This window comes from Stegodyphus dumicola, chromosome 7, assembly GCF_044657685.1.
Source record: "Stegodyphus dumicola isolate Sdum_Otavi_A_Nest chromosome 7, ASM4465768v1".
NCBI lineage: Eukaryota > Metazoa > Arthropoda > Arachnida > Araneae > Eresidae > Stegodyphus > Stegodyphus dumicola.
In genome coordinates, this window is record NC_140774.1 from 52,544,718 (window position 1) to 52,561,004 (window position 16,287).

The window sequence follows — 16,287 nt, forward strand, 5'->3', positions numbered from 1 at the left end:
GTTATCATATGCACATAAAATGTAAGCAAAGAAAATAGAATATACTTAAATTTAATAAAGAATAAAACCTAATTTCCAACATTCATTTCTTGAGATAATCCAATAGACATACAAAACAGCAAAATTAAAAAAAAACAGGAATTACACAGTATTTGGAAGAAAGCTACCAAGCAACAAGTAATAAAACTGCAATTTGCAATCAATTAAAAAATATTTAGTGTTTTTTAATATTACACACTTAAATATCGCATAATTATAGATTACAATATTTCGTAGTAATCCGAATGTTTCCTTAATGCTATTTTTTCGATCATATGTGGAATGTCTGAGAACCAACCTGTTCGTTTAATATGAGTGATATACAATATAGCACTTAGGAAGTTATAACCGAAACCGTGTATCCAAATATTGCACCGCTGGATCACTGAAGATTGGAGAACACCACCATGTAAATTTAATCACCAGAAACATAAAACACCAAAACAGAACACTATTTAACTGTAGGACGATTTTAGCACATTGCATTGTAGAGCAGATATTCACAAACAAAATAAGCAGAAATTCGTCATTACCGTCATGATTTCTCCTCAATTCAAAATAAACTGCCATCATTATATTCTTTTCCATCATTCTCTTGTTTTATTGAAGTTCTCCAGTATTTAATTCTGATGGTGAATTACAAAACCGTGAAGAAAATATTTCTGAAAATAAAAAGGAGTCTGAAATAATTGAACCGTTAACTGGTTTGTTCGAATTTGGCAGTTAGCCAAAACGCGCAAGCCTTGACCGCAGATGTTCTTTTATATAATCATCCAGTAAATACATAATATTTACATAGAATGTCAATCTTTCAAGCAGTAGTTCAGTCTAAACTTTTTAGTGGTTTATACGATGGCATTAAAACTTTCGACGGTTCTTCTTTTAATTTAATACTCGTAGAATCTTTTTTAAATGGCATAGAAGAACTATTTCAACTGAATTGAATTACGAACAATGTTCACAAGATTATATTTACCAAAAAAAAAAAAAAAAAAAAAAAAAAAAATATTGGGCTCGCTAAAACATTTGTAATGTCAATATCACCAAATCCCGAGTGTACCATATACTAGGATTAAACCAAGCATTTTTAAATGCATGGAGATGGACAAAAATGTAACAAACAGTTCATCAGAACTTTTATAAGTAATGAATTTCTAATTTTTTTTCACAGTTTCTCTAATTTTTATGTCAACATTTATTAGTAATTTATCAAAGCCATTAATTTTGTCATTTTCCATTAAACATGTTAATATTTCTTTCTCCTTTTCCATTAATTTTCCGTCGGATATTTTGGACAGCCATTAAATATGCATGGATATGCAACATCTTTTAATATTAGACATTTTCTCGAAATTCTTAAAATCGCCCCATTTATAATCGTGAATACATCTTCACTCACAGTCATATCTTTGCGAAAATTGCACTTCTTGCTCTGTATGCGGTAAAAGTGTTTCATATTATGTCAGCATATTAATTCAAATAAATTCATCCTTACTTCAAAAATAATAAAGTCATATTTCAGCAGTAAAATAATTGCTAACATGTGATTTGCATTCATTTCGGAAGTATGATTTTTAAAAATATATAAAATGCATAACTTAATAACTTACTTTATAGATTAGTTTCATTTTTAAATATTTTGGTATAATATTAAAAAAATATTTTAAGTATTAATTATTTTAACAAAATTGTAACAATAATTTAGCACGTATTTTAGTACTAATTACATTTAATAATTCAAGTATTTATATTAAATTTATATTTCATTAGGTGAATCTATCTTAGATTAATATATTTAGATGAAATAAAGTAATGAAACATTGCAAAATAAATCTTATGTGGACTTCAGATTCTTGAAAGGGCAGATTTAGTCTCTTTTCATTCGAAAAGTAACGCTGATGAACTATGAGAAAGATGCTAAAACGACCACGTCTAAAAGTGGTCATATCCTGATGTTTCAGCGACATCGACAAATTGCCAAGATGCAACGCCAAATATTTTGCATCTTTGCAACGTTGTAAAGACATCGTAAAAGTTACCAGGACCACTTTGCAACGTCATTACTATGTTGCCGTGCTACTTGGGTCAATATCACATTAATAGATTCTGATAGTATTCCATTCTTTGAGTAAGAGCACTGAAAAACACAAAATGTGCACAAAACACTGTTTCACTCATGAAGTTGCTGACTTTCAAAGCACTTTGGATGTTTAATTTTCTTTTTATGTGATGATCGTAAATGCATAAACATCACGAATATTCAAAGCATGCGAGAACCAGTAACCATATTTCACTACGTTGGCGGCACTGACCTTGATTCGAAATACTTTTTGATTTTGAACTTAGATACTTGAAGCACTTTTAGAATATTCTTTTAACATGTTAAATCACACACCGGAAATGAATTTCATGATTCACTGGAAGTTTGAGGCAGCAGAGTTCGAAGACTTGGGGAAACTAGCAGGTTAATCCTGTCTTGACTTTTTATAAATATGTAATGATTTTAAAATGCATAGATGAAAACAGTGGAACTTTTAACAGCTTAGATACTACGTAGATGACTGAGAATACCGTAGTGGGTTGAAGGTGGCAGAGTGGAAAGCACGATGACGCAATTTAGCACAACATATCTTGAAAAATCACAAAATTTAATTTTGTATATATATCAAATCATCCTTTTTCAGACAAGATGTTTCCTAATTATATCTGAATACAGTAAGTTGCATTTTGAAGTACAACGTCGTTTTAAGCAAGTAAACGGCAGCAGCATACATTAAAAGCATCTTGCCAGTAGGAGAGCTTATGCAAAATAGGCAGAGTATCATAGAACTTCAGAGGAAGAAGGGTAGGAGTTGGAAAATTTTCAGTTCAGAGTTTTGGTTTACAATTAATTTGATTGGACAAGAGGCATCTGCATTAAAACATTACGTAAGGTAGAAAAATCTCGAACCTGTGAGAAGAGATGAATTTAGGGGCAGATCACCAAATTTAGAATCTTAATTTTGAGGTTGCCAATTATTTTTTTCAAACAGCTATCATATTTGTTACATCTTACATGTATATATAATAATAATAATAAACTTTATCAGTTTCTAAATTTTTAATTATATTCATAATTCTATTTCTATTTAATTAAATTTTCTAAATCTTCGTACATAATTTTGGTGATAGTATTATATAACAGATTCTCTTCTCTTTACAGGTCAATGGAAAACTAATAATTAAAAGTGGAACAGATTTTAGGGAATTTTCTAAAATTACTTTAAATTTCAATCATAAGCCAGTGCATGTGGATGTTGGAAAAACTGAAGTAACATCTCAGTTTGCAGAAGATGAAGGGTTGAAAGAGGAGCTTTCTTGTTATCAAGGTATTATGGTTTTTAAGTTGTGTAGTAGATATTTTTTGTTCTTTCAGCCACTGCTAGGAAGTAGATTTTTGGCTTTTGTAGATCTTCGAACTGTGGATTGCTGACAATGTATTTTTAATTTTTACACAAGTTCTGTTTCAGAGTAATATGTTTCATCATCACCAAGCCATTGTTTACCGACTTGATTTTTTTTACATTACTTTGGCATTCATACTTAGTTATGCTCCCTACGAGTGAGTGTCTTGTGAATTCTGCATGACAAGTTATATTTAAATTATTGTGTATTGGCTTTATATGAATAAATTCGGCCTCTTTGCTCTATTTTGCTTATCATTGATAATATCTTTGTGGGTTGTTATCCATACAGTAATTAAATTGGTGATTAAATCCATACAGTAAATTAAAATAATTACAGTAATTAAATTTAATAAAATGCTAATTCATTAGCAATAGAGCATTTTTTTTGAGATCCAGGCTCCATAAAAATACAGCATATCACTTTCTTTCATGAAAACTTATTTCTCATTTTTCTTACTGAATTCTCAAGTCATTTATAGACTAAATTTGTAATTAATGTAAATAGAAAAAATTTTATTGGAAAAGGAATATGTTAATTAATAATAGTAGTTGGCAGTAAATAATATGACTCTTTTAATAAAGGAATAAATTAAGAAAAAGAATCAAATCTGAAAATATGAGAATTTGATGCTGATGATGTACAAGAAGAAAACATTGATAAGTAGAAAAGTTAATATTTCAGTGAAAAATGATAGAAATATTAAGTTTAACATGCATCTGGTAAAATTTAACTCATTAATCTCATAATGGAGAAGAAAAAGAAAAATACATATATATTTTCAGTAACAGTTTTTTAGCTGAGGTTATTTCAAAAGCCCTAATATGTAATTAGCACACCTAAGTTGTATAACATTTTTTAAATCCCCCCCCCATAAAAAGGAGATTGATTTTTCATATAAAATAGGAAGGAAACCTCTCATTCAAATACTTCTCTTAAATAATCACTCTGGAAATGGTCAACATATCTGAGATTGTAATTAAATAATGATATTCAGTATCAGTATGGTCTGTGTAGCAACCATCTGTTTGAAGGCCATAATGTTCTAAAAGTAAGAATGATTATTTGATCTACATTTTCTGTAATTCTGATTGATTTTTAAACTTTTTATATCATTTTATATTATTTTTATATATAGTGATTTTTAGCGAGATTCTTTTTTTTTTTTTTTTCTAAATCATTTTTCACCCTGTAGAAAGTATTAAAAAAGTTATTGCTTTTTGAACTTTTAATGGAATTCAGTCATTAACTTATTTAATGTGCATTTGCACAAAATTGTTACAGCATTCTCCAGACGAAATGAAATTTCAGCAGTTAAATTAATTTTTACAGCTATGAATATATTCACCTTCCTCCTTGTTATAAAACTAATATTCAATATATTAAATATTTTATAGTGGGGGAAAGAACTTGGACGAGCATCATAATTCATGTTTTATAAATTATGTACTTTTTTAAATTTACAGTATTTTTCCTGAGATATACACTAAATGCTTTGTATGTTACAAAATTAGGTATATTTTTTCCTTTATCTCTAAACATCTTATTATGCAAATTTAGTTTCTGTAAGTTTTTTCAGGATATAATTTATGTAGTGTTGATGAGTATTTAGTATCCTCTATCATTCTCTTTTCTGTTTATTCTGATTAATTTTAAGGTTAGAATGAACAGAATTAATATGAATTGTCTTTATTAACTAGAAATTATTTTCTAAGACTATCAGAAAATAATTAAAAAGGCAGATTCATTTTCTACATCAAACAGCTCTTAGCTTATCATTTGTGCTTATTTTATGCTCTTGTTTCTTTCATTTTAGTTGCCGTAATTATTTTTGCTTACTTCTGTACTACTTTGTGAATTTTTATTGCTTAAAATAAAACTAGATATGGTTTCAAACCATATCTGTTTCAGTTGGACATGGTAGATGGAGAAATGGATAAAGCTCTAGGATATTTTTCAGTAAACTTGGATGTATGATTTTCTAGTTTTAGAACTCAATTCTCTTTAGCAAATAGCTCACGGTTTTCCATTTTAACTTTTATTTTCTAACAAATTTGAGCTTATTTTGTATTGTTATGTCTAACTTTTATTTTAATTGCCACAATTACTTTTGTTTATGTAATATTTAATTGCTCAAAATAAAATGGTATATAGTTTCAAAGCTCTCTCTTTTTAATAGACATAGTAGCTGGGAAAATGGATGAAGTTCTGGGCCATTTTTCAGTAGATTTGGATGCACGATTTTCTAGTATCAGAACTCAAGAAACTAATATAGGTACTAACTAGCTTTAACTACTTCTTTTATTGAATTAAGTATTGCATTATTATTAAAAAGTATACATACATCCATGCCCAAATTGATTATTATTTAGTACAGTTATTTCATGTGTCATTTTGCCGAAAATATTTTTTAAGATTAATTTTGATTCTACATCAGGTAATTTCATCTGTGATGTCATGCTGTCTTCAACTCATGCTGATTTGGCTATGCTCAACTCTGGAACATTGAGAGCTGATCGAATTTTCTCCAAAGGGGATTTTACTCTTAGAGATTTAGTAACTCTCCTGCCAATGATGGATCCTATGATTGTTTTAAATGCACCAGGTATAAATATTTGACTATTGTTTTTTTCCTCCCAAATTATAATTTATTTTTAAATTCAAGTAATTGCCAGTGATTTAATTAGGATTTGATATGTAAATAAGCTAATCTTTTCTAAGAAATGTAGAAAATTATGGTCGTCCAAAAATCGATGAGACAGTTTAAAAATCAGTTAATGAACAAAATATAATTAATAAAAGTAAAGTTTTATACAGATATTATTGCAATAATTTAAAAGTTTTATCAAACTATAATCTATGAACCTTTTGTTGCTTAAAGCATATCTAATAGAAACTCAATTTTATTCAAAGTAGACATCAAATTTGATAGAAAAATTATATCAGTTTGATTAATATATTTATGTTTTGAATTTTATAGTGTTTTTGACATATGATACATGTTTTTTTTTAATAATTCCTCCCGCATGTACACACAAGGGGGAGGGATATAAAAAAAAAGGAGTATATATGGAGAAAAAAGTATTGTAATTTTGATCAGTCCCACAGAATCTGTTAATCAAATTCTTATTCTTATTTGTATAACTTTTCTCCAATGAAAGTTTGTCCCCTACTGTTGTCAAATAATATACAACTGAGAAATTTATGATTTGAAAAATGTTATTATATCCAAATAAGCTCTTTAATCCCAGTAAGTATGGTAAAAAAAGACTCTTTTTTGGTAGTCAAACCAAAAATAAATGGTACTTATGTATTAACACAACCACCTTGGTGCAATCTAGTGGTTTTTTACAGCTGAAGAGCTAAAAGTTACTTATCGGGTGCAGGTTGGTAATTTTTGTGACATTTTTTAAAGACTGACCAACTATCAGTATTTATTGTAAGTGGAGAAACATTATCAACATATCAACAGAAAGCCCACTTTAACAATTTAAAATATTAATTTCAATTATTAAATAAGAATTATTCAGTACATTAAAAAACAGATATTTTTATATCCTTCTGTAATTGCTTTTGCGCTGTTCTTCTCCCCATGTGCACGTCAGTCCATTTTCACTTAAAGAAACATGTGAATTGCATTAATTCAAAACTGCATATAACATCCCATTTTGCACCTGTTGTCCACCAAACATATCTCATTATTACCCTTTACCAATTTTGCAGAAAAGCATTATATTCCAACAAAAATGTTACCTCATTTTCTTCCACTCTGCCAAATTCCACAATCACAGAATTGAAGTTAAGGTGAAAAATATTACGATTTATTTATATACGTGATATATTTTTCTATAAAAGTTGTTGAAACTTGAAATACAAAAAGAGAAGAATACATACAAATATAGATATTGATTATTATACGATATTAGATATATTATTTATAAGATTTATTATTATCACAAATAAATAAAACAAAATATTTAAATTTTCTCAGATATTCATACAGTATTACAATATCTCACAGTAGTTATCTTTTAACTACTCAAACGTTCAAGAGAACTTAATTCAAAACAACTAAAGAAAGTTAATCCGTGATTTGCTACAGTCAACAAGAGCAGTTTTCTAAACAAACTCTTAAAACAACAACAAACTAACTAACTAAATGACAACTGAATTGAGAGGTTTTCCTCCTTTTATAAGATTTTAAATCGCGCGCGAGAATTTTCTGGAACTTTCTCGAAATCAAAATTCTCAAAATTTTCTGGCTTAGCTTTCCTTTAATATTCATCATGCGCTGCATTGTGCAGGGAATAAAACAATTTTATTTATAATTCTACTAACATTAACTAATTAAATACCAAATCTGTAACACTGCCCCCTTTCCAAGGATTGCACTTCCCGGGCAGTACAATCCCTGGACAGGAAGCCAAACTTAAAACCAAGGCATAGATGCAATAATAAAAATTACATTACAATAACAAACAACATGAACAATAAATGTAATAAGTAAAACAAATCAAATGTTATCAAATACTAAATACACAATTAGAAACAAAAAGGACCATGGTCTTACACTATTTACAATTATTTACACTACGTACTATGGCCATAATAATGCGTTAACCTGTCGTAATAAACGACTTTAGGTTTAGAATTCGAAGACTCACAGATCCGAATCACGATGTCATCAGCCTGTTTAGGAACGTGTGTGGACCCAAGGTGACTGTAATTCAGCCTGACTCCTTTTCGTTGAATTGGGTTCCACAACCACACCTTGTTGAATGTATATCCAGTAGTTGAATGTCGTACCTGGTCTTCACTTTCTCCGTCGCCAAGTTGACTCGCTTTTGTGCGGAACGGTGCATCATTTCAAACCAGGCCTGGACATCTTGGATTTATTCCTCAGGCGATGAAGGCGCATCAATATGGCGATCAATCAGGCAGTCGCAAGGCAGATGAAGGTCTCGACCAAAGAGCATCTCAAATGGAGAATAGCCGGTAGTCTGGTGTTTCTCTCCGACCCTAGTGTGCTTTCTGAGTACTTTCACATGAGACGTCGGTGTTTCCAGGCGATGATCCCTTTTGAAGGTGGATCTTTATGTCCTCAGATGCTGAGAACAGCTCATTGTTTTTGAAGTCTAAGGAAAAATTATATTTCATTAAAAAGTCCAATCCGAGTATACATGCATCTGTAATATTCGCCACATATGCCTTGTGATGGTAGGCAGCACTTCCAAACATGATGCTTATGTTTAACTTCCCAGCTATGTCGATCTTATCACCAGATGCAGTCTAAAGGGTAACACAGGACGGCGTCCAAATAAGTTTAAACTGTTGAGCTAAATCTCTCCGAATAATGGTAATATTAGCTCCTGTGTCAATGATCATATTGCAAGCAACTCCATCGATGTGCCCATTGATGGGCAGTCCGTTACTGTTGCCACTCACTGTAGAAATCTTGAGCACTTTAAAATAAGGTTTTTATTCTCTGGCAACCTCCGTTCTACAATATCGTCATTCATTTGTTTCCTCCATCATTGCTGGGAAATGGTATCAATTTCCGTGCTACGGGGTGTTCTGCAGTTCCTTCGCACATGGCCTTCAGCTCCACAGTTTCAGCACTTTGGTTCCTTGTCACTCCATTTTTGTCCGATGGCATTTAATTGTCTGTTCAACTCGTTTGTCATATTTTCCATGCTTTGAGGGTGATCTGCACCATTCCGCACGAAAGCGAGTCAACTTGGTGATGTGGAAAGTGAAGACCAGATACAACACGAGAGCTACTGGACATAGATTCAACAAAGGAGACAAGGTGTGGTTGTGGAACCTGATTCAACGAAAAGGAGTCAGGCTGAATTACAGTCACCTTGGGTCCACACACATTCCTAAACAGGCTGAATGACATCGTGATTCGGATCTATGAGTCTTCGAACTCTAAACCTAAAGTCTTTCATTACGACAGGTTAACGTATTACTATGGCCATAGTACGTAGTGTAAATAATTGTAAATAGTGTAAGACCATGGTCCTTTTTGTTTCTAAATGTGTATTTAGTATTTGATAACATTTGATTTGTTTTACTTATTGCATTTATTGTTCATGTTGTTTGTTATTGTAATGTAATTTTTATTATTGCATCTATGCCTTGGTTGTAAGTTTGGCTTCCTGTCCAGGGATTGTACTGCCCGGGAAGTGCAATCCTTGGGAAGGGGGCAGTGTTACAGATTTGGTATTTAATTAGTTAATGTTAGTAGAATTATAAATAAAATTGTTTTATTCCCCATGCAATGCAGTGCGTGATGAATATTAAAGGAAAGCTAAACCGTAAAATTAAAAATACAAGAGCACGTGCATTTAATATTTAATAAATAAATATCTCTTTTTGATTTCCAGAAAATTCTTGCACGCGATTTAAAATCTTATAAAAGGAGGAAAACCTCTCAATTCAGTTGTTATTTAGTTAGTTAGTTTGTTGTTGTTTTAAGAGTTTGTTTAGAAAACTGCTCTTGTTGACTGTAGCGAATTCGCGGATTAGCTTTCTTTGGCTGTTTTGAATTAAGTTCTCTTGAACGTTTGAGTAGTTAAAAGATAACTACTGTAAGATATTGTAATACTGTACGAATATCTGAGAAAATTTAAGTATTTTGTTTTATTTATTTGTGATAATAATAAATCTTATTCATTTTTCATCAGACTTGTGCATTCAATTCCTAACGAATCCATATGCATGCAACAATTTTTGGTGTCAGAAGTGGGATAAAAATGAATAAGATTTATTATTATCACAAATAAATAAAAAAAATACTTAAACTTTCTCAGATATTCGTACAGTATTACAATATCTCACAGTAGTTCCCTTTTAACTACTCAAACGTTCAAGAGAACTTAATTCAAAACAGCCAAAGAAAGCTAATCCGCGAATTCGCTACAGTCAACAAGAGCAGTTTTCTAAACAAACTCTTAAAACAACAACAAACTAACTAATGAAATAACAACTGAATTGAGAGGTTTTCCTCCTTTTATAAGATTTTAAATTGCGCACAAGAATTTTCTGGAACTTTCTCGAACTCAAAAAGAGATATTTATTTATTAAATATTAAATGCACGTGCTCTTGTATTTTTAATTTTCCAGCTTAGCTTTCCTTTAATATTCATCACGCGCTACATTTCGTGGGGAATAAAACAATTTTATTTATAATTCTACTAACATTAACTAATTAAATACCAAATCCGTTACAATATGTTGCTTGACTGAAGGATTATTATGAGCACGGTTGCCTAAACTTGGCATATTCGCAAAATGTGGTGACTTCTAATAAGATGATTGAGATAATATGCAAATCATATTAAATAAAGTAAAAATAAACTTTTTTTAACCACTCTAAATTTCATGTTTTTGTTTAAATTTTTTCAAATGAATTTTTTAATTGTGTCAAATTATTTAGATATGCGTTCCCCCCCCCTACTTGAAATAGCTTAAAGACATTCTTCCTGAATCTGAACATATCTTAACTGTTTATAAATGTTTTTATTTAGTAAAGTTTAGAATATTATCAATGGGATTTAATAAGAACTGAAGTGTTATATGATATGCAAACAAAAAGTGATTTTATAACAGCCAATTTCCAGAAATAAGTTTCGTGGTTTATTTTTCATTGAATGAATTTAGTCATTTTTATGATGAACAACATATTTTCCCTTGCCAGTTGCTTTCTAAAATTTAATTTCCTCAAATATCAGAGTAATACATTATAACTAATAATAATTCACTTTTTCTCTTTGTCCTGTAAGTTATAAATTAAAACATAAGTAAAAATATGAATTATTATTAGTTGGAATAAAAAATTGAATTCTTATTAAATTGTTACTAATTATTAAATAAATTACAACTAACAATAATTCATATTTTCCATTCATTCTTTAACGTTCTGAGTGGCCAAAGTTTTTGCTCTAAAACTCCAAAAATTCCTAAACTAGAATGAAATAAAGATATTTCCTTGATTTTAATGCCTAAATGCCCATGGTACTTTATTACAAATTTATGTGTTTTTAATATATTGCCTTAATGTCTTGGGCATATTTCAAGATTCCCATATATTTAGTTTCTTAAAGACATTACGAAAAATATTTTAGGACACACACATATCTCTCTCTCTATATATGGTTTGACCAATGAAATGGTTAAGAAGGTGTAAAAAGAGGCTGGTAAGTTTCTGCCAAACTGTATTGATATATATGGGTTACAAACCTTAAAACTGGCTCAGAGAAATTAGTTTCTGCCATAAAAATGGCCATAACTATCTGAAACTTGTAACATAACTAAAAATTTATTTTAGTACAGTAAGTAGTACAGAAAAATATATTTTCTTTTTATTCACAACATAAGCTGTGGCTATTCAGATACAACGCATGTTCTGTCTGACCTTTTTCATTAAGCAGGTTGTAGCAGAAGAGTGATTTCACTGCTGTTTCAAAACTAAAAAATTTTCAATATATTGTCAATAAATAAAAAGCTAGAAAATATTCTGTGAAACTCAGCAGTATCTGCAGGCAGTGTTATCATTGTGTGAATAATAACTATCAGTTTTTATTTGCATTTTCTTTAAATTAGACCACCATGTAGAAGCTGAAATGTTTAATTCTTCATTGAAAAAATGCATATAAGGAAAGCTATAGGGCAGAAGCTGTGGATTTAGGTCATGCAATAATGTCTTATTACTCATTTGGTAATTTAGATCTCATTTAATTTGAAGGAAATATATAAGCTAGCATATAATATATTAGTTATTTCATGATTGAGGTTATTTGTAATATCTTTTTCAAAAGTTCCTGTAATATTATCTTAATTAATTATCTTAAGCTATTATTATCATAGGCTATTATCATCATAAGTATAAGCCTACCTTAACATCATTTTACTAACATAATAAAACAGTTAGCCATTATCTCGTGCAATAAAAGTGGGTTGTAAGAGCTGCAACAAATATTTTTTTTCTTTAATTAATAATCATGATATTATTTACATTTTGACTTACTTTATTGTCAGTGTCATATTTTACATTTCAAATACCTAAGTAATATAGATAATTTCCTATAAATGATTTCAAGAAATTTATCATATTATTCCGTCTTTATTTCTGGGTGTTGTGGCTTCACAGCATTTGCATACTCTTTTAAGCTGAATGCTTATTAATGGTGATTATTTAACAGATACTATTTGCTTCTTAGCAGATTCAGATAGTAAGCTGAACACTCAGAATCAAATAGACATTTTCTCATTTAGTCTATTTTACCCTCCTTATCTGTTATAAAAGTTTTTTTCTTTATACCTGTATTTCTTTCTATATTAATAGCTCTGGTATTTGTTTCTGCTTTTTGTTAATGGCATAAATAAAAAAATATTAAAAAAATATATTTAAAATACAAATAAAATGTAAAAAAAAAGGAGAATGCATGTGAAGAATTGCAGTTGGTATTTCATTTTACTTGGTCATTTCATTTTATTTTTGCTACAAATAAAATCCTTTCTTTAAAAGTGTATGGAAGCGGTGAGAAATTCTGTTATTCCTATAATATAGAGCAGCACAAATTTTCTAATAGAAACATATTTTATTTATCATACTTATAGTGTATGCAAAATGTTGCTAAAAGTATTACTTTTCATGTGTTGAAGAACCTACATGTTTTTGTAATTGTAAAGATAAATAAAAGATCTCATGCAACACTGTGTGATACACTTTCATGTTTCTGAACTTTTTTTTTTTTTTTTTTTTTGTTGTTGTTGTGGAAAAAATTTTGTCAACATTTAAGAATAGTAGCACCTTTTTGAAGTGTTGTGAAAATTTACGTGGATTGGATGTTTTGTTGTTGTTGTTGTGGAAAAAATTTTGTCAACATTTAAGAATAGTAGCACCTTTTTGAAGTGTTGTGAAAATTTACGTGGATTGGATGTGCATATCTTATGATTACGGTTTCAAAATTTTTTCAGAATAACATTGTTACAGATACTTTGATGCAATTCATCCTATTTTAAAGAAAAACACATAACGTTTTCTTACATTAATATGCTAATATTAATATTTGTTATATTATAATGTGGAGTCATATAGGTGCATATTAACATTAATATGCACCTATATGACTCCACATTAGTTGTATGCAAGAGTGTTAAAATATGTGCAGGTCGCAGGATTTGCTTAAATTATTTGACACTTTCTTAATGTTTCATTGATATCTAGACTGTATAAGCTTTACATATCAAGTAGACTAGCTCTTTCAACATCAAGACTTACTAGACATTTACTACATTACTAGACTCTAAAAATCAAGATACTTACTAGACATTTTGCTGTGATTGCTCATTTAATTCGATTTCCGCTCATTTCATGGACAAACTAATAATTAAGTTGAAACTTCAGAAGTTTTCTTTAAATGTCAAGCAAGGCGATAGCAAAGTCTCAAATAAGTTTTTAATGAATTTTTGAATTTGTTGGTGCAATTAATGAATATTCCATATATGAGTGGTTCTCAACCTTTTTTGCCCCATGCACCCTTTTTGCTATTTGCTAGAAAATCATTCCCTTTCCCTTTTCCAAAACTCAAAAAATAGATGCACATTTATTTAGATTTATGTAATTTTTTAATGACATAGCAGGAAGCAGGTGAAGTCAGATTAACTGCATCCCCCCTTAAATTATGGAATTCCTTCCTAAGGGGAACTCCCCTCCCCAGGTTGAGAATCTCTGCTATATATCCTGTGTGCAAAAGTAAAAGTATAGTGAAAATGTTGTTTTTGTTTATGAAGGAGAGGTTATTCATTTAACATTAGAGAATAGTGAATCCTGTGCGCATAAGTATAGTGAAAAATTTCTTTTCATTTATGAAGGGGAAGTTATTCATTTAGCATTAGAGAATGGTGTATCACAATATCCAAAATTAGAAGGCCGATTCCCTCAGGTATCTGGTGTCAGTTTTGCTTTTGATCCAAAGAAGCCACCTGGGAGTAGAATAGATCCTCGATATATAAAAATTGGTGATGAATATCTGGATATGAATCAGGTATGTTTATAATTGTGTTTTATTTTTCATTTAATAAGGAAGTCTGCATTGTGTTCAATGTTGTCATTTTATCGATTCTCATTTTTATTGAGAAGGTGTTTTACTGAAAATTGTTTTATAATTCTTGTAGTAGGAACAAATGCTCTCAATACCTGTGTTTTAATTACAGAAATATCGGTTTGCTACTAAAATGTATATGCACCAAGGAAGAGATGGATATGATATGTTGAAAGATTGTGAAATTCTAGTAAGTGTGAATTGATCTCATATTTTAAATTTCCTTTAAAGTATTTGTTATTCTATTATCTAAATAATTGAAGAATACAGCTTGCTTATTGTTTTCTTCAATTATTTACATAATAGAATAACAAAGAATAGATCAACTTTAGTTTGTTGTAATTTACTTACATGTTTATAATTTTTCACTGATGTACTTGGATTGTACAGAAATGATTGACACAATGGCTCTCACAATGAAACTATTACACTGTGTGACAGGAAAAACAAGTGAAATTGACACAAGGGGGGCATGAGCTACTCAGAATGCATCGATGGCGCTGGCCGCAAGCGAATGGTATAAGTCAGCGCCCATCCCTTTCGCCATCATCATTGAGAGCGTGGATAGCAATGATGGAAGGTGACTATCACGGTCAGTGTTGGACAGCATGGCATGGGTCTTAAGGAAGAAAGGGATAGAAGGTCATCGTCGCATGGTGTCAGTGTTGGGGAACAAAGCATCCTCAAGGCATACCGTATCCCAAATGGTTGGTCAAGTTCAGCAGTGGAATGGAGTTTGCAGCCAAAGGTGTCAGCGTAGGACAACCAGCAACATCACGCACAGCAGCAAATATGGCAGCTGTGTCAGATTTGATCATGGCGAACAGGTGCAAAGATGCAGGAAGAGACGCGGATTGCACAAGGAACATTGCAGGCAATTGTGCATGATGATTTAGAGATTACAAATGTGTGTGCAAAGTGGGTGCCTCATGCATTCACACCACAACAAAAGGTGAATCACATCGACATCTGCAAAGAACTTCTTGCACTACACGATGCTGATCCAGATGACTTCTTCGCCAGCCTGATCACGAGGGACAAGTCTTGGTTTGACATTTCCGAAAAAAAGCACAGCTCCATGGAATGGAAGCATCGAGCCCACGTCCCAAGAAGCCTAGGCCTGCATTGAACATGTGGAAACAAATAGTAACTGTGTTCTGGGATGTCCAGAGCATTCATCTCATGTACTGGCTAGAGCTTGGGTGTACTATCAACAGCAACCGGTAGTGTGAGTTTGCCAGAACGCTGCAACAGCACATGCCATGCCTGTTTGCCCGGATGGCAGGCATTGGGCTTCACTGTGTTGAGACATCCTCTGTACTTGTCTGATCTGGCTCCTTTGAACTATGTTTTGCTTGACAAGATGAAGGACACAGTCAGGGGCCAACATGTTGAATCTTATGTCGAATTGCATGCAATTGTCCATAGGTGCTGCACCAACACCTCAACAGACTCGTTTATCGAAGCCCTTCGGGACCTCCCAGCCAAGTAGCAGAAGTGTATTGACTTGGGATAATTGCTAACTGATGTACTATCAGGTTTTTGTTAATAAATTGTATTTCGCTCTGTGGCTGCATTTGTGTCATTCATTTCTGTACGACCTTAACATATGAAGTGCATACACACACATGCATTCATACAAAAGGACTCATAAGTTATGTTGCTTATGACATTAGCATATGGTGTGCCCATC

At 31.1% G+C, this 16,287-nt stretch overlaps 1 protein-coding gene across 1 annotated transcript in view; it reads left to right on the top strand.

Annotated features, from left to right (window-relative positions):
- LOC118192306 (5'-nucleotidase-like) overlaps positions 1-16,287 on the top strand; it is a 76,316-nt gene that overhangs the window by 27,501 nt on the left and 32,528 nt on the right. Inside the window, exons 7-11 of the mRNA XM_035363245.2 lie at positions 3,242-3,407; positions 5,663-5,758; positions 5,921-6,088; positions 14,365-14,537; positions 14,707-14,784. Coding sequence (XP_035219136.1) covers positions 3,242-3,407; positions 5,663-5,758; positions 5,921-6,088; positions 14,365-14,537; positions 14,707-14,784 — 681 coding nt within the window. The remainder of the gene's footprint in view (positions 1-3,241; positions 3,408-5,662; positions 5,759-5,920; positions 6,089-14,364; positions 14,538-14,706; positions 14,785-16,287) is intronic.